This window comes from Porites lutea, chromosome 1 (genome assembly GCF_958299795.1).
Source record: "Porites lutea chromosome 1, jaPorLute2.1, whole genome shotgun sequence".
Classification (NCBI taxonomy): Eukaryota; Metazoa; Cnidaria; class Anthozoa; order Scleractinia; family Poritidae; genus Porites; species Porites lutea.
The window spans coordinates 55,032,974-55,060,592 of NC_133201.1; the positions used below are offsets into that span (position 1 = coordinate 55,032,974).

A 27,619-nucleotide genomic window follows, 5' to 3' on the forward strand; every position below is an offset into this window, starting at 1 on the left:
GGGATTTCAACCGCATAAAAGGTAAGAGAAGTACTGACCTTTTGTACATAAAATTCATCAGGTGAAACCACATGTGTAACAAGAACATCAACAAATGCTCCTTCTCCAATGGGCACTGGCTCTTTGTAAGTCTTCTTGGGAAAGAAAAGTCCTGTAACAAACCAAATCCAAATTAATTTTAAAAAATGCTGGTATTCAAGATACTACTAAACAAAAAAATTGAACGAGGAAAACAGCTGATAAGGGCCAGAATTTACTGCACCTCTACATTCTGTTACACAAATCGAGTGACCGCGTACCGGAATTAGACGTAAGTAACTCTCGAATACGTATTTTTTTAGGTGCATTTATGGGATAATAACATCTACAGCTCTGCCTAAAATACAACAATGGGACCTGTATAGCATTTCAAGAGCCGCCTTAAAAACCCTGAAGAAACTGTGAAGTAGGCTCCATTACCAGCGGCTTTACGGAAATGAGCCCGAGTTTCTCACACAAGGAAATAACCGGACCCGAGAAAAAGCGGAAGTCGAGTCTATCCTGATGACGTTTTGGGAAAGAGCATACAGCTATTTCGAGAAAGGTTGTCAGAAAAAGGGCACGCGACAATCCCGAAAGGTATTGTGGGTGGTTTTGAGTTTACTGTTCTTCAAAGAAATTTGAAAGAATAGCACGAGAAGCCATGGACATACGTTTGCTAGTGCTAAAAAAAGCAACAAAAGTAGGTTCGACAGCTACTGTCGTCAGGAACAGTGTATTGATCATATCCCATATTGCCATCCGGGATTGTCGCGTGCACATTTTTTCCGACAACTTTTCTCGAAATGGTTGTATAAAAGGTCGCTATTATCAGGAGATTGTACGTATTAAAAATGGGGTTTGAACTTGCCTTTGCAAGGCAGAGCACTCAGTTTGAAAACTTAAATGGTTAAAACTTCTGAGTAGTTTACCGGAAAACAAACGTACTTGCTGGCTTTACGATTAACTCTGCTGGGCCTCGTGCGGCGCCGTAAATGATCGAACTGACTTGTCTAATAAAAGCCTCCTCCACAATGTTAAGTTTCTATTAGATGCCCCACTCTAATAAACGCCCCCTGTCAACTAGACGCCGCCCCTGCAATTACTCCACAATACTAGCAAATGGCAAAAACGACGACAGCTGACATTCGATGTATAATCCAGTGAAGCCATTTTATTATAATTCGTTTGGTTATCTCTTCAACAAACATTTTAAGACGGAATCCATGAGAAAAATGAATAATTTTAAATTTCAGAGGACAAAAACCTTGTACTAGAATAATTTAAAGCATATAGCATTCTTTTTTACATTTTTCAAGGGCTATAAATGTAATTTGTTACGTGTAATAACACCAAAGAAAATTTCTTATGGGGGCCCGAGAAAATTAATGTCAAACTTAACAAAATGACAGCTTGCACTTGAAATTTTCAGGATTTTACATGTGTTTTCACAATTCTTGCGAAATTTGACGCTCGTGATATTTCAAAATTGTCTCAAATTTCACTCGCCTAACGGCGCGTGAAATTACGTATCACAATTTTGAAATATCACCCGTGGTATTTATGCCAGATATCACTACAAATCATGGTACAAGGTTTTTGTCCACTGAAAATTAAAATTACTCAATTCCCTAGTGGATTCCGTCTTAAGGTCACAACTCAGAACGTTATAAAGACCTGACGACACACTGAATATCATGTCGAACGTTGCACTGCCTTTAAATAAACAGAGGTAATGCGACCGAAATTTGTTGCAACAGCGCCGCCTGGTTTCTTTGTCAAATCATAAAAGGTTGTGGGCTGACAGAAAGAGATCAAACATTATAACAGATTGTTCCCCTATCCTGTCATTCTTAAAAATGGAAACGTCGACGTGAAGAGCCCCCAGTAGGAGGGCGGATGGCGAGTTTGCACCCGTCAAAGCAAGTTACGATAAATTTAACAGGGGCACCCAACGATGGTTTCCTCCTAAATACATTGAAAGCACTTTTAAGGCCATCCAGAGTATGCATTCTAAGCGGAGCTATAGAATTTGTATCTGTTCGGTCATCCTAGGCAAACTTGAGTCTTTTCGAAATTACCAGGGTCGGAGACTTATTTTTCTTAAGTTTGGCGCGAAATTTCAGCGTTAATTTGTAATTTCACATGTGAAATTGCCAAATTGCCATGGCAACCCTTCCGTACGTCTCAGTGTCAAGAAGGCGACGAAGTTTTAAAATGCCATGAATGAAGATGTCAGGGCACAAAAAGACGTTTTAGAAAACCTGAACACGCAAGAGAACACCAAGAAGGATTCTAACAGGTATTTTTCCAAAAAAGTCTGAAAAATTCTGAACTTTATAAGCCAAATTTAAGGTCTAAACATTTGAGAGAGTGGAGTTCTCGATCGATACGATCCAGGATAAACATGTCAAAAATCCAAGATTGCTAACGTAATTCCTCACCCATGATATTAATAGGTAATCAGATGGTATACTCGTGAAATTAGGGAATAATTTCACTTGCGTTTTGTGCAAATCCTAATAATTTCCCTCGCCAAAGGCTCAGGAAATTATTAGGATTTGGACAAAACGCAAGTGAAATTATTCCCCAATTTCACTCGTCACCATTTGATTACACATACAAATTTGACGTATAACGAAAGTGAGACATTTTCTGTTTCTTAGCGCCATCACATTTTTGAATGCGAAATTTTACGTTCCCTATTTTTCTACAAAGTAAAATGCGAAAATTAAGCTTCAGAAAATCGTACGGAATTTATACCATATGCTTCGATAATTGTACCTGAATGGAAAAGTCATCTAGAAAATTTTAGCCGTCCTAATTCTAGGCAATATTTGCTTCTCCGAACAGATATTTTACAGAAATAGTCATTGGATTCCCCTGATTAAGGTGTCTTTACACCATGGCTGTGACAGAGGTTGTCACATGCCAATCAAGATAAAGTTAGTAATTAATGCTAAATGCTACCCAAGAAAGCGGAAGCCTTAAATGAGAACTTCTTGTAGACACGTAAAAGCCCAGGGAAAAACATGTTGGGTCGCTAGAAGCTAAAACTGCGGCCGGTATAATATGATTAATTTTCTAGTTTTCTGGTCCATCGCTGCTACAATTTTTGCAGCCGAAGAAAACTCTCGATCATCTTATTTAATAACCAGGGAAAATAAGCGGTTGGAAGGACATACAGTCAAGAGAGTCGACTCAACTAGTTTCATGTTATGCAGTCAAGCATGTTTAGGGCACTCATGGTGTACCTCTACTAACTTCATCGAGTCCTTTGGGAAGAGCGGTACTGAAGGCAATTGTGAACTGCAAATGCACGAGTTCTTCTCAATAAATGATGACACCAAGCTTATTGATCAACCTGGCGCAACGTTTTCAATGTTTCTTAAGGTAAGACAACTAGCATCATTTGCTTAAATAATCAGTAAGAACTCCATGAACTCCGTTAAAAATTAATACAGCTCTCTTGTGTATAATTAAGTAGAATGTAAGACCTAGATTTGTTAGTTTTGTTTAGCGATGCGTCTGTGAATGAGCTCAACTCAAAGGACCAGATTTCCTACAAGAGTCAACTGAATGAGTTTTTTTTTCTCTAATTTATTCTTAAATTGCTGCGATAAGAAATATCATCATATCCACGTTGCCTTGACTCCAATAGGAGTACGTGTTACACCTGTTTAAATTGTAAGAAATGTGGCTAAGACGCACAAGAAATAAATTTATGACGAGTGCAATGCAATTGAAACTTGAGTAAAAAGGGAAACAGCTGACAGCTTATCTAAATTAAAAAAAGACATCTGCGTAATTAAAGTCTAAGTTGTAGGCGTAAAATACTTCCTACTTCAGGGTCTCAGCTTGTGAGGATGGGCGTAAAGGAAAGCGACCGCCGAAAAAGAATGAAAGGAAGACTGCCGAAAACGACTTTGAACTTGCCTATTTCGTCTTATCGCTATCGAAGCTTATTGCTTTCTGGAGCTGTAATACTAACTGCATACCACCTGCAGGCAATTTGAGATTCCTAAATCAAGCGCGCTTATCACGCAAGCCGTCTCATCAACGACGTTTATAAAGGGACACTGTTTATACTTTAAAAGTGTTGACCCTTTCAGTCAAAACGGACCAATCAGGCGGTAATCCAGGCGCTGTCGCCGGTTTACAAAAACAAGAGCTCTCTTTCATCGCGGCAAAACTATAGAAATTTGCTAAAGTCAGGCAAAGCACTTCAAAGCAAAGCTTAAGACGTTCTCTGTTCAAATTTAACGTGTTAATTTATAAAAGGTTTTGGAAGGTTTACTAATCAAAAAAGGTTTAAAGTGTTCGAAAACTGTCAACAACATTTTTTTACTATGGCGCGAAGACAAAAACGATACAAAGCCAGGAGCAAGTAACCCTGAAAAAGCCCGTTATTTTAAGCCAAAGGAAACGAGTGGACACAGGGTCCAGAGGAGTTTCGTGTGAAAAATGTCTATACCTGTCCCTTAGCACGATTAATTAGCCCAATGGGATCTTAATGAATCTACTGCAAACGATTTCTTCGCTTCTTATCTGACCCAGATCGACTCCGTTGTTCGCCATTTTGAAAATCAATAACCGCAAGCCATATCCTCGCTGGGGCACAGAACGTCGCCCGATTGGTTTGCGGTCAATAGAATGTGTAACGAAACGGTAACGCGATCAAAATAACCCATTTTTCAGAGGTTTTCGACGGGTTTTGATGTTCTAACGACAAACACATCTCCTCTGGACCCTGTGGAGTGGACAGGCCCTCGCGCCACCCTGTCTCCCGCCAGTCTTCGCCAGCTTAATTTTCTTGCTTTTTTTTTTTTTCGCTCGTCCCGACAAATGTTTAAGCGTACAAAGGCCAAAAAAAGGAAAAGGCTAGGGGTATCGAAAATGGAAAAAAACAGATCAGGGATTTATGGTAACACGTCAGTGTCACATTTTCTTCAGGGCTGCCTAATGACAGGATGCCTTAATGGCGGTTCTTGCGTCTTCAACGAAGAAAACAAAACGTTTGCTTGCGCATGTAAAGTGCCATGGAGTGGAGAAAAATGCGAACTGGGTAAGACTGTAGTTCTCCTTCTTGTTGCTTTTCTGTTATGAACAAAAGAAAATCTGAGCCCCGGAGATTTTACGACAGTTTGAAGAGTTTAAAACTTACAAAATTTACAAGGCTTTGCATGGAAAACCACTCAGCCCTGACTGAGTGGCAAGTACAAATCCTTGTTATTTTAAGCGGCCGTTGTAATCGCTACTTTCGTGCAGTTCCTGGTAAAATCATTTTTCCCAAAAGAATTGTTTTCATGTTTACAGAAACAGTGGAAATTTCTTTCAGATAACTGGAAGAAGATCAACATTGACCCAGTCTGCTTTGGAGCTCGTAATGACTCGTATGGAACCTTCCACATCACAGAGAGTGGCCTCATCAATACGTTTAAACTGGTTCATATCAACGGGTCAATTTTATGTTCAGAACGTGATCCACCGTCCTATTGGGGATGCAACCATAAAAATTACGAAAACAGGACACTGTTTACCGTAATTACGTTCCAGAACAGGACAGCCCTTCTGCTCGCGGATTACAAAATGGAAGAGCCACCTTGTAAATACTCATACGAGATCAAAGGGACAGGTGTAAACGCGACCGAACTCGTGTTTAACGAGCTTCCATCTCCAATAACCGCGTTTGTTGGACAGGAGTTCCAAATTTGGTTTGGACAGGACCTTACGAATTGTACAGAGAACAATAACAGCGGTCAGACTTGTGTTGATGTTTATGCATTGTACGCGTCTACACGCTAAACCATGCTTCTCGGCTTTTCTTAAATAATAGTTATATGTAGTTCACATAGTTTTCTTTATTTAACTTTTATATCATTATTCTATATATTAATATATCTGTATTTATTTATTTATTGTTTGCTTTTATTTCTGGTGTGATATCTTAACAATTTTACCGACCCAATACAAGTAAATGTAAATGTAAATGTAGTTACTGTTGCCATTAGTATCCGTCAAAGTCGTTTTTTGTGTCCTCACGCAACGCTTCTTCCCACAAAACAGCTGCTGATTGTGGCGAGCAAAACTGCGTAACGATAGAAAGTAACGGCAGACTATTGTGCCACTCAATGGGCTCCATATAACACAGAGCGACTTAAAATCCAAGACGTTTTGGAAGAGGATTTGTGCAATTTAAAACGCAATTGAGATAAAATGAAACCTTTCAAATGCACGTCTCAGCCATCACAACAACTCAGATTTATTGAATGAATAAGTAACGATTGAACACTAACACGGCCAAAAAATGGTTCTCCGTCTATCACTCCGAATAGAATTTAAATTAAAGAAAAGGGCTGCGTGGTTTATAAAATGGAGGGGAAAACCCGAGTGCTAGAAGAGAAAACCCCCTTGAAGCACCGAAGAGGGCCAGAACAAACTTAACTGACCCACAATTGGCATCGATGCCGGGATTGGTACCCAGACCACGCTGCTGCAGGCCAGTGCTCTCCGGCAGCAGAGCGTCATTTCTGCTCCCCGTATTTTGATTGGTTGCGTAATGTGGAACACAAAGTTAAACACAATATCTTATAGAAAAAATGTCCAAAATTGTCCACAACTTAATCGATTCTAAGGGTATCGGATTTTCACAGTAAGTCTGGCGATTACTTTGGGATCTGAAAGACTAGGCAACGGGCAGCAACACCCTTGTTGCTGCTTTATGACACAGAAACTCAACTATGCCGCGGTGCATGGATGATTTTTGCTAAATTCTAAATAATACCTTCAGGTCTTGAAGCAGGTGAAGTGAATCTAGCAACTTCCAAGAAAACAAGAGCATCACGGACAGACACTGGTCTGTCATCATCTTGAGTCGGCTCATCATCCTCTGGGCGCCGTAAATCAACAATCAGTTTACTGCCTTTCTTTTCAATGACCTAAAAAGATATCACTGCGTTTTGTTATATTCCAAGACTCTCACACAACTAAACAGGGACTGCCATTGGTCGATTCTTGGTCACGTGGCCTTGACTAAAACAAATGTATCCCGATCGTGACACATTAAGCAATGTACCCCGCTCGAGCTACATTACAGCACATGATCAAAGAAAAGTGGAAAGTGGTGTGACAAAAGGCGGGAAAAACACTGCCAGGTCCTGCCGGCCAGTTTTCTTTTTCGTAGTGAATACAACAACTCAAACACGAAGCCTCAAGCTAAAAAGCAACGAGATTTAAAGTTATCCAAGAAGTTCCCAGAAGAAAAATAGCCGCTAATGGAGGAAAATGGTGCAGATAATACAAGGAAGGTACTTTGAAAATCATTCATTCAGTGATTTTGAGAATATGAATTTGTGTTGTTTTAAGTACCGAGTCGACTGTTTTGGTTCGCTCCGGTTATTCTTTTGTTGCTGTTGAAGTGAAAGTCTAGAAATATAACAAAACACTTGATGTCAGGTCCCTTGGGAAGCCAGTTAGTTTTGTTTTCCCTCGAGTTCTGATGTCTGATTCTCGGGAAAACAAAACTGACTGTTTCCCTCGGGATCTGACATTAAGTGTATATGTTGTGGTTCAATTTTGCCCTTGGTTTAATTTTTATTTTTCTTTGTTTTAAACTGATTCTCATACATTACCATACCCAAAAACAAAGGAAAATAAAAATTAAACCAAGGATAAAATTGAACCACAACATATATAACTCACGTTTCAGTAACGTTATTACAAGTGTAACCCCGAAGCCAAAAACGGCAGAGTTTTAAAACAGGTACTGAAATTATTGATGAAAATTTGAGGCAGACCAAATCTCGGTAGTTTGTTGAGGCCTATTTGCCTAAAGACGCGCAGCTTTAAATACCTTGCTAATATTTATATAAGGCAAATACTTTTGAAGTATTTTAGGTTTCCGCAAGTAACCGTTTAAATCAAAAAGCAGCAATAGTATTCAAACTCACTGTCATCAAAAGAGGTTTATCTCCTGTCAAACTTCCAAAGGCCTTGGTTGCTTTTGGGGGCCACTTCTCCTCCTGTAATAAAGAAAAGGGCGAGGTTGACCTCTTTATTTGTAATTATATTAACTAATTTCTCTATTGTATAATATGGTAGCAAATTTTTATTTTTTATTTGACATATTTTAAACAGAAATTTTTTGGACTCCTTTGCATTTCGTCCTTTGGCTTAGTGGAAGGTTTGTTTTGCGGCATTTGTACCATAAAATCTAACAGATAAATAACAAAATTAAAAAACTTCACCTTTACATATGGTGGTCAATCAAGCATAGAGGTCTTGAGAAAAACGGACATAAAATGCTTTGATTATAAGACAAATTCTCCTCTCCAGAATCACAGGAAACGTATGAACAACAGTGCGCAGGATATGCACACTGGCACTCGGGTTTAAGGGGCTAACGTTTGAAACAAACTGTTTCCTGTAAAATGCAGAAGTCTGTTCCCTGAAGGATTCTCCTGATGAACAGACGCCAATGGTGAGGTAACTGTTTAACTGTTCCCACTAACATTAGTTATCTTTTCCCTAAAGCTAAAAGCATGAACACGACACCAGGTTCTCTTCCTCCGGCAATTTTTATCGAGACTGAATCAAAACTAAGGTTCTTTTGCTTGGTTTGGAGCTAAGCTTTAAACTCGATATGTGATGATCTCGGTCATCTTCCCAACTGACCTTTTAAAAACCATATTAATAACATGTTGCCCTCGATATTAAAGGCCAAGGACGATTATGTTGAGGTGCCCATTCTGCTTCAGAAAATAGCATCTATACAGTATGAAAAGTTTAATTCAGTTTTGCAGTTATATATACCTGTCACTGCTACAAGTGGTTGATTTTGTAAATGTTATTTATTCTCGTTTAAACTTTATTTGTTTATTGTTAATTAGCCATTCTGATTTATCACTGACTGCTGTACCCCTGTATCACCGCCAGCCTCGGCTAGCACCTGCTATGTGCGGGCGGAAATGGACTTTACGTATGTCAATTGTTAATAAAAAAAGCGCGTGTGTACAAACCTGAAAAGGAGGTACAATGTCTGCTAAGGAACAGCACTGAGCAAGTTCAGGAATATTCAAAAATTCACTTTTCATCTTTCTAAGTCTGCAATAGGTAAAGAGGAAAAGTTGGCTATAGTTTTTAGAAATAACGACAAGAAAGAAAATAAGTATTAATTTTGCTGGTAGTGTTTTGATTGAAACTTGTCTATTGAACAGGGCACCCAACATTTTAACACAAGCTGTCACCACTTGTGCGGTTTTTCCTTTGAATAGGTGAAATGACCATAAAGTGACTTCTTCTCCAGTAATAAATAAATAATAATGAAATATTTATATAGCGCTTATACTTTTCAGTTCTAAGCGCTCCAGTGTCATATGCGTCTTCTTAATGCTTCCTTCACTCGGTGCAAGAGACTTTTAATGCGCAGTTCACGGTTCCAGTCAAGTCTTTATACTGATCCCCAAATTTTTGTCACAGCTTCAGCCAGTGGCCGACTCCAAAGCATCTCACTGCACTTCTGGTACCCAGGGTAAATACTTTCCCCAATCCAATTGAAAAATGAAGTACAAAGTAAGAAATAAGAAGGATATGGTTGAAACGATTGCTCTGGTAAGTACAATAGTGTAAAATATCCATCTCAACAGGTCCTTGAATTGAGCAATCCCTTTTTGCATCAATTATTAGTACATAGTAAAACGGTAAAAGAGTACAACAGACATCTGTGTGAATAATACAAATAAATTAACAAAAAAGGAGAGAATTTAGAAAGACAAATAATTGGTGGCTGAGAAATACCTGCTTAAAGGAAGCCACTCACTGTTGCCATAATCAATGTATTGTACTTCAACACAAAGACCATTCTCCAGAGTTGGTACAACATTGGGACACGCTGGTGAATAAGCTGTTTTTATGCATGCTCTGTACCACTGATTGTCTGTAGTGAACTGTGCACAGCACATGTCACCTGAGAAAAGTGAGAATAATTTTTCTTTTTAGAAAGGATGTATGTCTGACCAGGATACCAGAAATTTTACAGGACATTCATCATGTTGCCTTTTAATAATTTTAAACCATTTGCACCTGAACTACCGTAGCCCCCTGCGCGGATCCACCTCTCTTCAACGGTCTACCGCATGTGACATCAGTCTTAACGGTCAAGGACAAATTTGTCGGCTAATTTGTGTAGGGTAAAGGGATCTTTCAAACCATACCAGAATGAAGATGATTCAGTCAAGAAGGCCGGAAAATGAGAGAAGAAAAAGTGAAGACTGCATAGTCACTTTTAAACCCCAAAAAGGAGAAAAAGGTCGGAAATATGTCTAAAATCGTTGAAACACCCATGCACTTCCCTTTCCCTCAGCAATGTTGACATGTGATTACAAAGTTACGTGCCTGGGGAACGAAAAGGAAACGAGATTTTCTAAAGTGTTTCAAGGTTTTTCTCTGCGACTGTAGTTATTAAGTGTTTTTTACTTTGAAATTTACAAGGAAGACCTTTCATGCCTACTACAAGGATTACAAAAAAGCAACATACCAAATTTCACATCATAAAGCAGATCATGGACGTTTTCTGTACTGTCACAATAAATGTTGATAATGTTCATCATGAGCTGAAGTTGTTCCATGTCCGCAACTCTCTGAATCATGAATTCACAGGGATCTTTGATGTGTGTCACCAACACCATTTCAAGGCGATCTAAATAACAATGATTATTTAGTAAAATTACTCTTCACCAACCAGGGTTGTCAAATGCGGTTAAGGATTTTGCTGGCTGATACATCCATTGTAAGGCCCACATACTTTAGGTAAAAAACAATACATTGAACTAAACAGGAAAAAGGAAATAGAAAAATCCCTGGCTCCCTTTCAATCTCCTCACCAACTATTAATAAAAAAGCAGTTCCCTTTACATAGATGTGTTCTTGATGAAGCAAGTGCTTCAGATCAAAATGTACCCTGTGTCTTATGGCCAAGGAAGCTTTGTTTGCTCCACTGTATTAAAAATTTTCAATTTGTATTTTTACAATAACAGAGCAATTTTTTCACGCTTTGATTGGTGAAGAGCTATAGTCAATGACAGACCAGGCAAATGATGTGATGATGGAAAAATTTGTTTTTTTCTTTCTCCCGGGCCTGGTTTTCCAAGAAACTTTTCTGGAAAGGACCTCAAAACTGTCAGTGTTATTGTAAAAAAATAGAAAACAATTTTCAACCACTTGCCTGTGGCGTGTGGTTCCATTTGAGTTTTGCACATTTTCACATCATTTCTATGGTTGATCATATGGAGTATACATAGACCATGGAATTTGTTTAAATTGGTTTAAATATTGTTAACTCAATATTTTTCACTGTGGAAAAACATTTGGCAAAATGTAACTGTAATGTAATCGCCGTTTTGGCCAAAAATATTTTCAAAAAATGCACACCACACAGAAAATACAATAGACAAACGATACTGACATGCAAGATTGGCTTTAAGAATCTTGGATGCTGTGATCGTTCTTGGTGTTCCAGTTTGTTGTTCTTTATCATCAGATTGAAGAGCATTTTCAGCTTCTTCAAGCTGATCCTCTTCAGCTCCTGCAACAACCTCGTCTGTATTGTCCTCCCTCAAGTCATCCTCTGTTAAATCACTGATCTTCTTTAGCTCAAACCTTTGACAAGCACAAAACAAAAATATAAATGTATTTACAATAGGCCTATAAAAGTTTTCTTTGGCTATTTAAAGCATTTCAGGAAAGACTTGTCAGTGAAAAGGTTCTAGTGTCTCGTTGGATCAAGGAATCACCAGTACAGTCAAACCTACATTAATTAAACCTCAATTGACAGCCTATCACATAGCTCAGAAAGGCTAAGCATCATAACTTGAAACCACCCTATTCAAACAACCAGAGTTTTATCACTGTGGTCACATTAAACGGGTTTCCACTGTTATCACAAAGTAGGGAGCCATGTTTACTGAGGCCAGGCTAAAGAACCAGTTTCCTACCCAGAAACAAACTTCAAAGGCAAATGAAGATTGATATTTGTCTTCATTTTCAAAAAAGCAACAGTATATGATTCAATAGATTGGTCAGGAATTTCAGTCACGATCTTGCATTGAGCCGTTTGCTCAAATAGTTCACCCTAAACTCTCCAACCCTTAAAGTGCAGTTTTGTAGTGGTCATTTTGTTGTCACTCGAACAATAAAGCTCCTAATATTCCGACTTTCTTGTTTATTACCTATTTTTGAAAAGTACCACTGAAAAAGCAAGAGAGGGCAAACTTGATGGAAGTCCCCAAAAATATCTTGATTTCTTTAGTGTCCAAGATCAGATCTGATCTCCTTTGTCAAACCCAATATCATACAGTAAATACCGCAAGTAAGATGCACAAGTCTTAACTGTACCTTGGTTGTCCATCCATGGACACTAAGCCATACTCTGAAATGTTGTTGCATAATTCTTTACCAGGAACAAACCTGTAGGAAAAGTTCAATACACAACAGCAATGTTTGACTCACTTCACATCTTTACGGGCAACACAATGTAATTGCACAAGAATTTCACTCACTGTGCTTCATCTTTGTCCGCTGACACTGCTACTGCAAAACATGGCATATCTTGAAAAGTTTCCAACTCACTTTTAAGCTGCATACACAAGGAAGACATTTTTTTAAACATTATCTGTGTGTGTTCTTTGTTGTAAAAAATTACATACTAAAATTTTTTTTGCAAAACTAAAAGGATAACTGACCTTCTTTGCACTGTCTATCAATTTCTGTGGCTGTCCAATCAATATTTCCAACTCTGTAAAATAATGAAAAGTTGAATTGAGCAATTATCACAGTTTCACTGCATATCACAATTTCTTTTGAAAAGAGTCAAACCTATAGCAAAGAGTATGTTTTTGTTACCTTGTATGTAACTTTTAGCTTTTCGTAAATTCTCTGTAACATCCTCTCGCTGTTTGAGAGAAAGAAAATAACAATATATGTCAGCTACTTTGTATTTTTTTTTTCAAACTTTTCAACAGTCGTATCTTCTTTACTTCAGTAATGTCCTAGCCTCCTTTTCTTACCTATTTATAATTCCATACAATCTAAAATTATCAATCAATAAATCGATCAGAAATACATGTACTTAGAAAGGCGAGAAAGTCAACCTGATTAAGAAGAAACAAAGATATTTTGAATCAATATAAGAGTCTGGAAAACTGCCCACCTTCCCTCCCCTAATAAAACCCAACATTTTGTCTTGAGTGGGACACTGGTATCAACGTTGGTTTAGGGGAGGGGGTACATTGGAACTTCCCCAGATAAGGATTTAAATTATTTTGTCCACATACCCCTCCCCTAACCCACGATTTTTCCTCCTTAAATAACAAGTTAGTGTTAATGTTGAGTTAAGGGAGGGGGAAGTTTCCTGGGGCCCGTTTCTCGAAAGGCCCGGTAACTTTTTGGGCCCGAAAGCAAATATTCAAGTAGAAATAAAAAGAATAAGAGCGCGGGTCCTGGCTAGAAAACTACTCCATTTTGTTTCATTAACTGGTAGTTTTATCATGTTAGATGCAAAACTACTAAAACCCCGGTCTTAAATGTAAACGGCAACAGCTTACCGGGCCCGTTAATTATCGGGACTTTCGAGAAACGGGCCCCTGGAACCTAATACTGATTCAAATGACTTTTTCCACCTATCCCTCTCTTAACCCAAGACTTTGCCCTAAGTGTGACATCACGGCTTAACTGACAATCACATCACGGCTTAACTGACAGACGACCGATAACATTGCAACGTAATTGACCAATCAGATCAATAACCAGAGTATAATACCATCAACTGACGTGATACAACTCACTTTGACTCTGAAGATGACTACCGCACAGGTTGTCGAAACGTCATTCACTGTCAACAACAACAGTCCTATTCAGGACTACGTTCACCCAAACAATCAGAGTCAACCTACTTGTGAAGTGTTAACATTGAGTTAGGGAATTAGGGAAGGGGTAGGTGGACAGTTTCTAGAATCACTGATATTGATTTAAATGACTTTGTCCACCTACCCCTCCCCTAACCTAGGATTTTGACCCAAGTAAGAGGTTAATGTTAACATGGAGCTAGGGAAGGGGTAGGTGGACAGTTTTCCCAGAATCTGATACTGATTCCAATGACTTTTCCACCTACCCCTCCCCTAACCCAAGATTTTTCCTTAAGTAAGAGGTTACTGTTAATGTTGAGTTAGGGGAAGGGAAGGTTTCCTACAACCTGATGCTAATTCAAATGACTTTTTCCACCTACCCCTCCCCTAGCCCAAGATTTCAAATTTAGGAGAGAAGTTAGTGTTAACGTTGAGTTAGGGGAGGGGCAGGTGGATAGTTTAACAGAATCTAATACAGATTCAAGTGATTTTGTCCACCTACCCCTTCCCTAATCCAAGACTTTGCTCTAAGTGAGAAGTTATTGCTTGTGTGTGAGTTAGAGAAAGGGGAGGTTTTTCAGAATCTGACACTGAATTGCTTGGATGGACAGCATAAAGGTTAACAAACATGACACACTACAAGGGCTGTGTTTTAAGCTTCAATAATGGTTTCAGAAATGCAACTAATTCTAACTTTTACAGAATTCCTTTAGATCCTGATGCACCAGTTATAATAATAATAATAATGCCTTCTTCAGCCAGAATAACCCTGAGTGCATTTTTGCCATGATTTTGCCGTCCTTCCAAACAATCCCTTGAGCTTTTACAGTAATAAGTCAGACCAGTCCTTACCCTGGGTGCCAGAGACTTTTCTAGCGCGGTTTCCAGTTTCTGTCTAGTCTTTATATGAGACCCGGCCGAAGATGTGTCGGCCTTCGGCCAACACCGAAGATTCCCGCCGCATGCAAAAAAAACCTCTGGTACCCAGGGTAACCAGTCCTCCACTCATTTGATATGCTTATTTGTACACAAAATTCTATATTTAAAGAGCCAGAAGTTGTGGCATTTATTTAAATTATATGCCATGCAATACGTAAATATTGATAATATTGTTAATTAGAATTCTTTGAAACCTGGAACAATTCTCTTACCAGTTTTTCAAGCATTTGTTCTCCACTGTGATTCAGCTCCACATCCTTGATCAGTGAATGCTCTCTATAATATACATCACAAAAATGTTTAAATGTAAAGCTATACATGCTGTAAAATTCATTCTTAGGCAAAAGCAGTAAGCTATATTTATCCAAGAGTCCCATTTGTACAGACCCCAGGCTTTGCAAAAAAGCATCATCTTTGTCAACGTAGTGTTTGGACAACAGCAAACATGACCCATATATCGGATCATATTTCTGAGACTGTTGTTTTTTGTTATGTGTAGAATGTCTGAATTGGTGTATGGGGTTCTATGGAAACTTCAGCAATTGGCAAAAAGTTGCGAGGTATCTAGTCATCATGGAAATGCTGGCTACTCACACAGGGCTCAAAAAAAGTCTCGTCTGGCAGTCTGGGACAAGTAGACTTTCTTGCTGGGCAAGTAACTTTTAAAGCTTACTTGCCCAATGGAAAAGGGTCCAGCCAAGTCATCCTCTACCAAAAACATTGATTAAGGTGAGCAAAATGCAAGCAAAATGTGCGACCTGCTTGCCCAACAGACAGGCTAATACAAATTCAAGTTTTTTTTCACCCCCCTGCTCACAAAAATGTTTTGTTTTTTCATCATATTTGTCTACCAACACTTGAGCTTGATAAAAACAAGCATAATTATGATTAAAAATTAAACAAATGCGGCTAAATAAAGTTGCTATCCTTGTGGCTACAATTCTTTCCCTGGTTGCTCAAAATTCACCGAGACACTTTTTAGGGCCCTCAGAGAGTCTTCAGACTCCCCAAAAAGAAGGGGGTAAACCCTGCCATACCTACCACCACTCTCACAAATGCCTACGCCATATGAAAGACACTCTGAGCATTTTAATCTAAATGGAGGACCCTGCATGACTATACCTGGCACCATGCCATAATGGCCCCATAGAATGACGTACCTCGTCTGAAGAGCGGCATATAAGGACTGAAAGTGCTCCCTTATCTCATTGATAATACTATTCTTTTCAGACTTAACCTCAGGAAGAACTCCACAGATTTTCTAAAATGGAAAGGAAAATACACTCGCTTGGTGAGACACTCTGTAGTGGATTTGAAAATAAACCCTGATAATGATTTGGCTGTCATCAGGGATTGATCATTGAGCCATCCTTGCAAACAATGTTTGTTCTTTTTTCATCCTTATATCAACCTCAACAATCTGCAACTGTACAGACTGCATATAACCTTGGGTTTGTGACTGACTAAAAATGCATCATGTTGTTGTCCATATTACTTAGTAATTTTTTTTTTACATATTATTACAGTACTCTTGATGCTCAGACTATCAAGCACAGCGATTTTGTTACAACCAGTTATGGTGAGTCCTGGGACTCATCTTCTGAAAAATCACGAGTCCCCCCCCAAAAAGAAACAGGTCCCACATTCTTGGGCCTTTACGTAACCAGACAGTTAATCTGTAGACAGACTCCAAACCTCTGTATTACAGTATACTGAAATTAAAATACAGTCCTTCCATTTTAAAGCACAACAATTAAAGGCTAAAACTAATATTTATGCACTGTTAAACAACAGCCAAAATAACTGCCACAGAAATTACACAAATGGGATATTGTTACAAAATGTTCAGATTGATTGATCGATCTTTGCATCCTACAGGACGCATGCCATAAATTATTTTGTGTCTTTAGGGATTTTTATGCATCAGGGACGCAGGACGCAGAGGTATAAACAAAATCACTGCAAGCAGAGCTGTCATTTAGGGAGGGGGCTGGGAATTTCGTCTGACTACTTTAATAGGAAACAAAAATGTAAAATAGAACCAAAAACCTCCTGGCAGTTCAATTCTCCACCTACTATATAAATTATTATGCACATAAATCCACTAATAGAAAATCTTTTTAATGATGACATCCCTGTCAAAGTACACAAATTGCTGCACACAATTTGCAGACTACATTTTATATTATACTCATACTAAACACACTCTTCCACTAAAAAGCTTACCTTTACTGACTTGTCAAGATGTGTGACTATAGTAGTCACTTGATCAATAGATGCCTTGAACTGAGCCTGGACCTCTTGGGCCTAAAATGACAAGAACAGATTTTCAAGCTTCATAGACTGCAAGCAGTCCCTTTGCAGTCATGAGACCACATTACTGTGTGGTGTATATTTATTTCAACTGGTTCTTGCCTTTGATGGGTGGAGTTACACAAACATGCCTGGTAGAACAGAAAATATGGTCCCTCCCTTCCTTCCAGCATTCTTGGCCGGCATTTTTGTCTTGCTCAATTTGCTCAATCATGCAAACAATCTGATGGACTGCTGAGAGTCTTCAAGTTTCTTGGGTTATATATTTTTTATTTTTTTTTTTAACTTGGGTTATATTTTAGATTTTAGGAGATCCAGGGCTGTAATCAGGCAGCTGATCCAGGTATCTAGGGACATTTTGAAAATTAAGAGTTTCGGAAATGGCATTTCCAGGTGTTTTCAAGAGGTATTTTCCACCACAGATGCCATGTTGTTTTGTCTTCATGCAAGACTGGGAACAATGTTGTTGAAATGTCCCAGGCGTTCCACAACATTGCACGGTTCAAACGTTTCACAGATCTAAACCTGTTTAAATATGCATTCAATGTCATTCAAAACTGCGAAACAGATGCTTTGCAATTTTATTTGATAGGTGCTCCTTTTTTTGTTAGCAGTTATGGTAGAAGGAGATGAAAGTGGCTGGCTAAGGCTGGCTAACTAGCTGGCAGTTTTGGCCAGCTACTGGCCCTTATTGACAGCCCTGGAGATCCTTATTCATCCAGGCCACACATGCCTACATTTTCCACCTCAACACATCAGTTCTAATTCGGGAGATTCTAACCCTTTGTGGCAAAACATCTTATCTAAGTGCCTCCAAAGCACTAATACACCATGACAGAAGCAAAAAACTACCGGTAGTAGAATATTATATACTCACAATGTCATCAACAGGAACGATAGCATGGGTTTGTCTCTCTCCCATTACCACACAGTGTGAACATACAGGCTGCCCAGTATCCTTGTCAAAAAACTCCAGAGGTCTGTTGTTATGCTCAGGACAACCAACTGCTGTGTCACTGCTGAAAAATTGCACAAGAGACAGCCAAGCTTATCTTATTGTACATTTATGAGTCCTGCAGCAAATTGATTTTGCTACAACTGCCTTTAAAAATACAAGAAAGTATGATACAACCTTAGTGTTTGCAACTTGAAGGTAAACAAAAATGCACTTGTGCTTGTCTATTACTACCTTTGCTTACGTTACATGCACTGGTGCCGATAATTATTTGGGAAGATAATAATTATCATTTCCAATTCACTTTAGAGCTGGGCTTTCAACAAAGTGGTAAAAATGAGGAATATTATCATTCATTTACAGTATCTCTCAGTTTCTGATTGGCTAAAGCTAAAATCCCAAGCATAATTCATCATAACCAGCTTTTGTCAACCAAATTTGGAAGAATTTTGCGATGTGTGAAAAATGACGTCAATTATGCAGCACCACTGTACTATTTGAGAGAACCTGGGGACGAGGTTGAGTTGTTTTGGCGGTGACTACAAAATGGCAGAACATTTCACTCGTTTCACGAGGAAGAAGTTGGTGAACTATTAGCTAAAAACATAGCAAAAACGGCAAGAAGACAACTCAAAAGATGACATCTGCCATTTGGAGAGTACTTGCAGACCTGAATAACCCTTTATCTCCTAAACTTGCCAACAAACATGCACTATCAAAGATGAACTCAACATCGATGGAGATAAGCATGTTTTAGCTTGTTTTTAAACTACAGTGTAGGAATTATTGTGAATGAATAATAAAAAAAATTATTGAATTCAGCTTTCATGTCATCTGAACAATTACATGGGATATCAGAGGGTGTCATGACACCCTACTCGATCTCCATTATTCTTCAGATGATAATCTGCCTCATTCAATAATAATGTTAATTATTTTGTAAGCCACAAATGCTACACACGCGTGATCATTCCAAAGGAAGCTTGAAGCCACTAAATGGATAATGAGGTCACACTTGCCCTGGTGATAAACTTAAACTTGTCATCGAAATTTAAGTTTTTTTTAAGTTTGTGTCTACGACATTATTTGTGCTCATCATTCTGGATTCAACAAATTTATTCCAAAACAACATTGTTGGTTCTAATTAACTTCCCACCTCTCCTTGCATAATGGTAACATTGAGTAAGTGGTGCAATTGTCACAAAAGTTCATTTACGAAGAAACCCTGGATGAGTAATTAAACTTCTAAAATTCCCCTTCCAAGTTACCATGTATTTACTTTAACCATGTTTGTCATAACAGTATCACTACATAGTCAAGAAAAAAGGTTAAGAGAATTGATAACATGACCATCAAAGGGTAAAGGCTTTGATCTTTTATCCAATTCTCTTCACTAATTTTTTAGGAAACTTTTGGAGATCAGTGTGGGGAATATACATGGATATGGATATTGTAGCTATTTAAAAGGATTAAAATAAAGGGTAGAAAATACAAATGAATATCGTTACCTTGTTTGTTTGACAGGAAGAGGGGTATGTTTCCGTAAGGCATTGGAGTATGAATGAACCTAAATAAGTGACAACAAAGATGTTTAAGTCTCTAAGAACTCCAGGATGCATCTCTTGGTAATGTACAATTCACTGCTGGGCCTAAAAACAAGAAAATACATTTCCCACACAATGGAAAAAAATGGAAAGAAATTGAAACAATCAATGCATTATTGTGGGTTTTTTGGCACCAACATGCCAATGAGTTAAATGACAAGAAAACTTTTAATTTCCATGTACATGAAGTCAACTCTTGCCTTGCCAACCATCCACTGTAATGGACACTCCAATAATACCGACAAATCAAATTGGAACAGAAGCAACTGATTATTAATGATATTTTGAGTGGAGGCGGATTTATGTTTCAAAGAAATTGTAAAACTTCTTGCAGTTTTGGAGCATTTGAACCACAAACTGTGGCTAATGCCTTTCTAATATTAGAGAAAGTGGCATGATGAAACAGGATTTTTGGAATTAATTGTCATGTGAGGTCTTAAAAAACTCAAGTGTAAGTAATTTTTTGAGTGGTTCTTAGAGGGATTTAATTTGGTAGCTAATACATGTAGAGCTCAGACCCTACTATATCATTTAGGATGACATAAGTCAGTTAAGAAATATCAATAAGCAAAGTGGTTGTTGACCACTATACAGTACATACTCTCTCAAAACAAGCACTGCAGTATACAGTCTCACACTTATTACACAGGCTTGTTGCTGTTCCTCTGCAACACTCTTCGCACTTTACACCTGAAAGTAAAACAAAAATGACACAACTGAAGGGAACAGTGGAAAAAGATTTTTGTGACATGTTATTAAAGTTATACCCTGCATTTTTTTGATTGGCGCTTGGGGACAAGCCCAGAGAAACCAAAGGAGCCTGATTGCACACTAGTTACAGTTGCTGTAGTCGACGGCAGTTTCATGTTGTTATAGATCCCTCTGGGGTGATCACCAAATAACGTAATAGAACACAGTGCTCCAAGCTGCAACTATTTTAGTCACCATGGCAACCAAGATTACAGGCCCCAATATGGCAACCTGGCTAATCAGTAATCACTGCGAAACTTCATTTTTTATTATTAGTATCTATGGTGAACACAAGAGAGTTTGAGATATTATAAGCTCGAGAGTGACTGTGAGGGTCTTTTCCCCACACACCTTCAATAATACAAACTATGAAAAGACACAGAAGGATACCCACATATCACAGTAGCTAACCAACAACAGTTTCAGCATAGGTCATCAAACTGGCATTAATTATTACCAGAATCCAAAAAAAAGTGAATTAATAATTTGTTAATTTCACTACAGCAGTTAATGCAATTTGACAGAGTTTAAAACAAGAAACATTACAGTGTATAACTGAGTCTTTTTTGCCATCAGCAGCACTTAAGGATGAGCATGTGACAGGAATCCATGTGCTCATGGACCAAAATGTGTGGTAACGTAGTGTTTGGCATGAGTATGTACATTTCTTTAGCAAGCATTGTATTAATATTGGAGCTCTTTTAATAGGCCTTGCCCTCCTGAGAATCCTGTTCAGATTCTCTGCAAAAAGCTCAAGCAGGGGAAACTAGTTTCCAGAAGAGGAGGCAACTTCCAAGAAATTGTACAGTTTTAAAACTGTGATTCAGATAAGCTTTTAATATTCGTATAAATAGTTTTAAGGTTAAAATAGTAAGAAGTCAATTCTGAAAGTCTAGTTTATTGAAAATAAACACATTTATCACAGCAGTTCTCTTTTGACAAGTACTGAGTATTTTTCTGATCCTTTTTTCCAAAAGCAAAACAAACTTTTTGTACAAACTTTATGAAACTTTGTAAGTACCTGGTAAGCTGAACTAAAGACTACATGCCTATAAAACCCACCTTTTGGTTTGATTATACACAGCTCATATAGCTGAATGGCCCTCAAAAAACAAACTGGAGTAAACGACCACCCTGCATGATTTATGTTCGTACTGATCAGTTAGCAACCCTTCAAAACTGCCAGTCTAGTTTGCTTTACAGACAGCTCAACTATACATCGCTCCAACTTGTTCGGTTACTTTAACAGCTTCAAAATCTTTCCTTGGCATAATATTTAAACTTGGGCTAGTTTACAACTTTATACTGCCCTAAAATGCCTCCATTTTTCAGGACAATAAACATCGCTGATCTCATTCTTGTTCTGAAGTTTAGAAAACAATTTAATTCCTAATTTATGCAGGGCAGTGGTGTGATTCAACCTGTCAAGTTTTTAGCCAATGAAAGTCTGTTACTTGTCTTCAGTAGCCAATCACCAAGCATGAAAAGTTATTGACAATAGCATTGCACTAGTTCAAAAAAGTCAGAAATATTAAGTTTTCTTCATTTTTACCAGCAATATTTGACTCTTTCAAGCTTTTATTATGGTAAAAAACAAATTGACACCAGTTTTTTATCATCTGTCCTCTTATTGATGATAAAATGACATCATAACATTGTCAAAGTGTTGTAGATCCTTGAGCCGCAGGACAGAAGATTAAAAACTGGCATCAATTTGTTAACTTAATAGAGACTTCAATGACTCCAAGATCTGACTTTGAGAGTGAAGACAGAGATAATGCAAGCGATATGTATGACCATAGCAAGGACATTGAAAAGAGCATTTAATTAGCTTAAAATTTTTTTTTTTTTTTAACGTGACCTTAAAATCATAATTTTTACTCAGTGAAAAAGCTAGAAGTTTACATACTTTGAAGTTTCCATAACATACACTATAAATGGTTTCCTGTGATAAACCAAGAACACTCTACTTTACAGGATCTAATTTTTGACATTAATTGAATTTGTAAGCTGATATTTCCACAGAAATTTAATAATAATAATTCACTGTACAAGGGATTGCTTTACTATTAAACAATGCCAAATTCCTATTTTTCTTTGTTCAATACTGCATCATATTTTATACAGCTTCCTATTATTTTTCCCAACTGCTGGGTTATTAAAGAGCTGCACAGTTGTAGCTATACCTTCAAAAGAAATTGTTTAGTTTCCAAATTATAAAAATTAAAGATCAGCTGGAAAGTAACAATGTTAAATTACAACAAACAACTTATCAGGGACAGGAGCTGTGAGTAGCTGTAATTTATTCTATTTCTTATATTTCAAAAAATCACAGTAACTTACATCTCTTTATCAGGCACACTTCGAAACCAATGTAATGTTATAATATCAACTTTTTTAAGGAATTTCTAAGAAAGCCCATAGCGTACACAGGTCTATTGAGTGTGAAATCATTAAACTTAAATGCGATTGACTTTTCATTTGGCTTCCAATGTAATGTAATATTTATAGTTTGAAAAAACTGCTGTTCAGAATTAGAAAAATATATTGTAAACTGTATATATCATGTCCCTTTCAATCTCAAGGGAGATTTAAAAAATCAGTTTGCTGTTGTTTCAATGTTGCTGTGCTGGTTCAATTTTATCCTTGGTTTTAATTTTACTTTCTTTTGTTTAAAACTCATTAACATGCATTACCATACCCCGAAACAAAAGAAACTAAAATCACAACCAAGGATAAAATTAACTGAACCACAACATAACCTTTATGATGAAGAAAACTTTAATTTCAGCATTCAAAGGTACAAATTTTGGTAATTGAAAGCATCCACTTCCAACTCCGGAATCTGTGACTACAATATCAAGTGCTTTCATACACAAGTACAAGTTACAAGCTCTGCCCACTAAAAATTTACACACTCACTCTTTTGTTGTGGTTCAGTTTTATCCTTGGTTTAAATTCCATTCTTTGTTGCTGTAAATTTAATGTATTATAATAAACATTTTAAATGAACATTTAAAACATTAGGATAAAAATTAATTGAACAACAACGTAATTGTATTATTATATACAGCATTCCTTCATGACTCCAGATAAATGCTATGTTTTGGTTCAATTTTTAGCTACTTTCAGTCAAATATTAAACCTATTTTAAGTTCAACTGAAACATTCCTGTTTGTTCAAACATAAATTTCAAACAAATCTAAAATCTGTTTTAGACAGAAAATCCAAGTTTTTCATCAATTTTGAAAGCTTCAAATTGAAACATTTTGGTGTGTCTTGCCTTGTTTTGAAAGCAAGAGTTTTTAGAACTCAGAAATGGCCTATCATTATTACAGTGTTTGTATAAAGTCTCAGAAACTGACGGTCAGGCAAAATCAGGATTCAAAAGAAAGTTTCAAAATAATAAAAGATTCAAAACTTCTTAATGCAAACACAAAATCTAATTGAACAGATCCATGTACATTGGATAACTTGGACTAAAAACTCCACCCACAGATTTTTTTGTGTTGGCGTATCTAAAGAGTGTAAAAAGTAAGATTTCAAAGGAATGAAAACATCTGCCCTGGTTGATAACAGGACAATGAGCTACTTAAAAATACAGAAATTGTCTACTGTCTACTGTTTGAATAGCAAAGGAAACTGCCAAATGGACACCCATGCATTAACTCCAAAAGAAAACCTAAAACTGTGAACATACTGCACTACATGTATGTTAAATTTGACACCAGTCTCAAGGATAATATTATCATGATTGTAAAGGTAGTTAAAGGAAATATCAGTTATGGATCCTGTTCATTTATAATTTCTGCTGGGTACATTTGAAAAACCATCTTCCTTTTACATGTAAAAAGCTTTTATGACAGTGTTTGTTAGCCACACAACAGGATAAGCAAACAAAACAGGTGCACCTGTAAGATGATATGTTTACTCTATTAAAATACAACTCAGTTTAGTACAGCTTATTCATCCCTTCTTCAGTCTTGGTAGAATCCAAAGATAAGGAAAGATTTTTTCATCTGAATGTCTAAGGCAAGTAGTTTTGTTTTGTTCTATGGGTAATGCATTTTGCAGGGAGGCTTTACTTGTAAACACATATTAGCCTACATAAATACAAGAGCGTAGCATCCATATATGCGCACATACATGTATGCCCATGCGTACAGCTGAAATCTAGAAAACAAAATTTTCTCTCCTGAGAGCATGTTTAGCATTAAATAATATTGGTGTCTTTGCCTGCCTGAAGGGTAGACATCTCACCCTTCGCTTGAAACCTCTGCCTTGATGCCTTCACTGTTTTACCCTTTTTTCCATGAACACTGATAACACAACGGATGGGTAAAATAAACAACTAACTACTGCATTTTCCTTTCATACTTATTTGCTAAAAATGTCCTACGGAAAACATAGCAAATAGCCTTTCCCAGACCCTAAATTTAAAAATTTCCTGGGGGCTCTCTCTTTCCAGATAGACTCTGCTAATTAGAGTGCCTTCGGCACTCTAACTTTTCTTACTGTGCATACACCTTCAAAATCTCATGCTATGCTCCTGATAATTATAATAAAAGTTTCTGGAACTTTTTGTGCAGAAATGAGTAACATTTTATCATTGAACAAACTGGACGTGTACTATAAATTTCACGGGCATTCAGCCAAAAAGCTAGAACTATTCTAAAATCTCCTTGACAAAAAGATAAAAAAAACTTGTTATTACAGTTGCTGAAGTGGTAAGTAAAACAAAGATCTACGTGGAGATAATAATAAATAATAATAATAATGTTTATTTCTTATATTGCGCAGTCTAGCATGCGATAAAGATATGATCGAGTGCGCATTACAACACTAAAATCTTAAAGTAATAACTGGCTAGTCCAAATAATGATAATAATAATAATAATTTACAATTTTCGGAAAACAATAAAAGTAAAATATGAGTTAATAAAAGAACTAATAAAAAGCTAATTTAAAAAGATGTGTCTTTAGTAAAACTTTAAAAATGAATTCAGTAGAGATAAACCTACAATGTAAAAAAATATATATATGCATGTATTACAGCATCTAACTGTAGAAATAGAGCGTTTTCACTCCTATGGCCAGCATCTGTGCAAAGTTTAGGAAAAATTAAATTTAGGACTTTTCCAAAAAGTGTTGGTCCACAAATTCTGTCGCTTGAAAGGGTTGATTACTCTGGAACACGTGAACACTACTGAGTGGTCAAAAAAATTAGAATCGTAATTAGCAAAACTGCGATGGTCAGGTGATGTAAACTTTCATTGTATGCAAATGGCTTTTGTAATGAGCATGCGGGTTATTTTCGGCGATGATTGAAATGTAAATCACCCTTTTGATCTCTGGCAATGATGTACAATGTAATTTCTCTGGAATTGACGCCCTTGAATTTTCATGTATTTATACAAATGAAAGCTAGCGAACGCAGACGTATTTCCGGTCGTTGCTAACACACATACTAAATCAGTTCAAAAACAAATAAAAAGCAAATATCCTGAAGAATACTCGACGTCGATAAAGTAGGAAGTAAAAACCCTTTGGCAAGTATAAATCCTGTTTCGTGTAGAATTGATTGCCTCCTCATTTCTCGATCTTATCCCCAAGCAAGTGAGTGTGAACGCTGCTGTAAGAGCGTTCCTGTTAATGCCTAAAACAGGGTGCTCATAAGGCATCAGAGATTGGAACGTTCTCCATTTACTACACAGAGTTCTCTGAGGGGTGTCATACAGGTCTAAATGTTACACAGCTCAAAATTAAATTCAGGTTAAAATTTTTCAATCTTCATGTAGGTTCATTATCAATTTTTTTTGTTTCCTAGCCCTAATTATTCATGAATCAGGGCTAGGAGACAAAGGAAATAGAGAATCAACCTGGGTTAAAAAATCATAACCTTAATATTTTGACCTGTAACATACCTTATTTCCTCAAATAATCGCCGTCTCTCTATTAATCGCCTCCACTGAATAATCGTTCCATTTGACGGAAATATTTAAAACAATCACCTCCCTTGAATAATTGCCAATAACTTCCAGTGAGCAACATTTGAAATAATTGCCTCCGCCTCCCTCAATTAATCGCACATTTTGGTGCAAAAAAATTATAATTGCCCTAGTTAAGCTACGTGCACTATTCAAGGAAATATGGTATGTGAGTTTTTACTTTATTCTTTACTGACAGTTTGTGTACATGTTATTCAATTTGCTTTAGATGAAAACTGCAGTGGTATTATTGGTTTGCCTTGTGATGATTTGTTCCACTACACCTGCTCGACAAAACTTAATTCAGTGTATAGGTAATTGTGAGCATGATTCAGACATATGCATACAATTCATGTGTCCCGGAAAATACTGCAGCCAGTGCTATGAGAAGAGGGAAGAATGCAAGGAATGTTGCAGAAAAACAAACGGGAAAAAAAATTGTTTACAGACTTCACCTACAGAAGACCTTCTTTAAGAAGAAAAAAACAGATGATCAAATATTCCATTGCAAGAGGATTGTATGAAAGGGATGACCCAAAGGCTAAAGAATTTAAATGCAATGAGCGAGGCTTACCTACGGTCACTTTCAGTAATTGAAATGAAGACTGAAGAAGCTTTTGAAGTGATAAAACTTGTTATTAAAAATATTAAGTTTATCTTAATAACCAATGAAATTAAACAGGCTCAAAGCTCACATTGTGTTTCATCTAGACTGTACATGTTTGTCAAACTTAATAATTTTGTTAAAAGGTACAATGTGCACTGTACATGCAATGCAATGCATGATGTGAGATCTTGACTAGCTCTCTGACTATGGAAGATTTTAGGATGCCTTTATTACTAACGCTACAAGCAAGTTTGATATGGCTAAACAAGTATACAACATTAGACTCCCTCCCCACCCCCCCCCCCCCACCCTCTCTAATAACTCCATGGGGAAGAAAGCCATTATTAAAGCCCCCACACTCTTTTATATTAATTAATCATAACTGATAAACTTCATGTGGACTGATTCAATACGGTCTCACATACTGGAAGTACCACCTCCCCCTGAAACACGTTTGAAATAAATAACCCTCCCAGGGGGTGGGGGGATTAGCAGAGGGTTCACGCTAACACGTGCCCTGGGTTTGTAACATGCTTACCTACAGCTTC

General features: G+C 37.3%; 3 protein-coding genes across 4 annotated transcripts in view; 1 reads left to right on the plus strand and 2 right to left on the minus strand.

The window, feature by feature from the left end:
- The window catches only part of LOC140922259 (ribosome production factor 2 homolog), a 368,864-nt gene that overhangs the window by 79,240 nt on the left and 262,005 nt on the right, over positions 1–27,619 (minus strand). The window lies entirely within an intron of this gene.
- Positions 1–27,619, minus strand: part of LOC140922121 (tudor domain-containing protein 1-like) — a 47,177-nt gene that overhangs the window by 15,538 nt on the left and 4,020 nt on the right. The window contains exons 4-20 of one of the 2 annotated variants that reach the window (XM_073372152.1): positions 20,329–20,417; positions 19,632–19,690; positions 18,046–18,184; positions 17,082–17,162; positions 16,016–16,116; positions 15,068–15,131; positions 12,916–12,964; positions 12,756–12,808; positions 12,573–12,649; positions 12,409–12,480; positions 11,480–11,673; positions 10,553–10,714; positions 9,814–9,982; positions 9,036–9,120; positions 7,968–8,039; positions 6,803–6,956; positions 39–151 (exon numbers count right to left, since the gene is read on the minus strand). In XM_073372152.1, the coding sequence (XP_073228253.1) occupies positions 39–151; positions 6,803–6,956; positions 7,968–8,039; positions 9,036–9,120; positions 9,814–9,982; positions 10,553–10,714; positions 11,480–11,673; positions 12,409–12,480; positions 12,573–12,649; positions 12,756–12,808; positions 12,916–12,964; positions 15,068–15,131; positions 16,016–16,116; positions 17,082–17,162; positions 18,046–18,184; positions 19,632–19,690; positions 20,329–20,417 (1,733 nt within the window). Of the gene's footprint in view, positions 1–38; positions 152–6,802; positions 6,957–7,967; positions 8,040–9,035; positions 9,121–9,813; positions 9,983–10,552; positions 10,715–11,479; positions 11,674–12,408; positions 12,481–12,572; positions 12,650–12,755; positions 12,809–12,915; positions 12,965–15,067; positions 15,132–16,015; positions 16,117–17,081; positions 17,163–18,045; positions 18,188–19,631; positions 19,691–20,328; positions 20,418–27,619 lie in introns of both variants that reach the window. The other variant, XM_073372144.1, reaches the window with a different exon arrangement.
- Positions 3,013–5,854, plus strand: LOC140940054 (uncharacterized). Its single transcript, XM_073388934.1, has 3 exons — positions 3,013–3,411; positions 4,972–5,083; positions 5,357–5,854. The coding sequence occupies exons 1-3, from the start codon at positions 3,091–3,093 to the stop codon at positions 5,821–5,823; spliced, it is 900 nt and encodes a 299-aa protein (XP_073245035.1). The 5' UTR covers positions 3,013–3,090; the 3' UTR covers positions 5,824–5,854.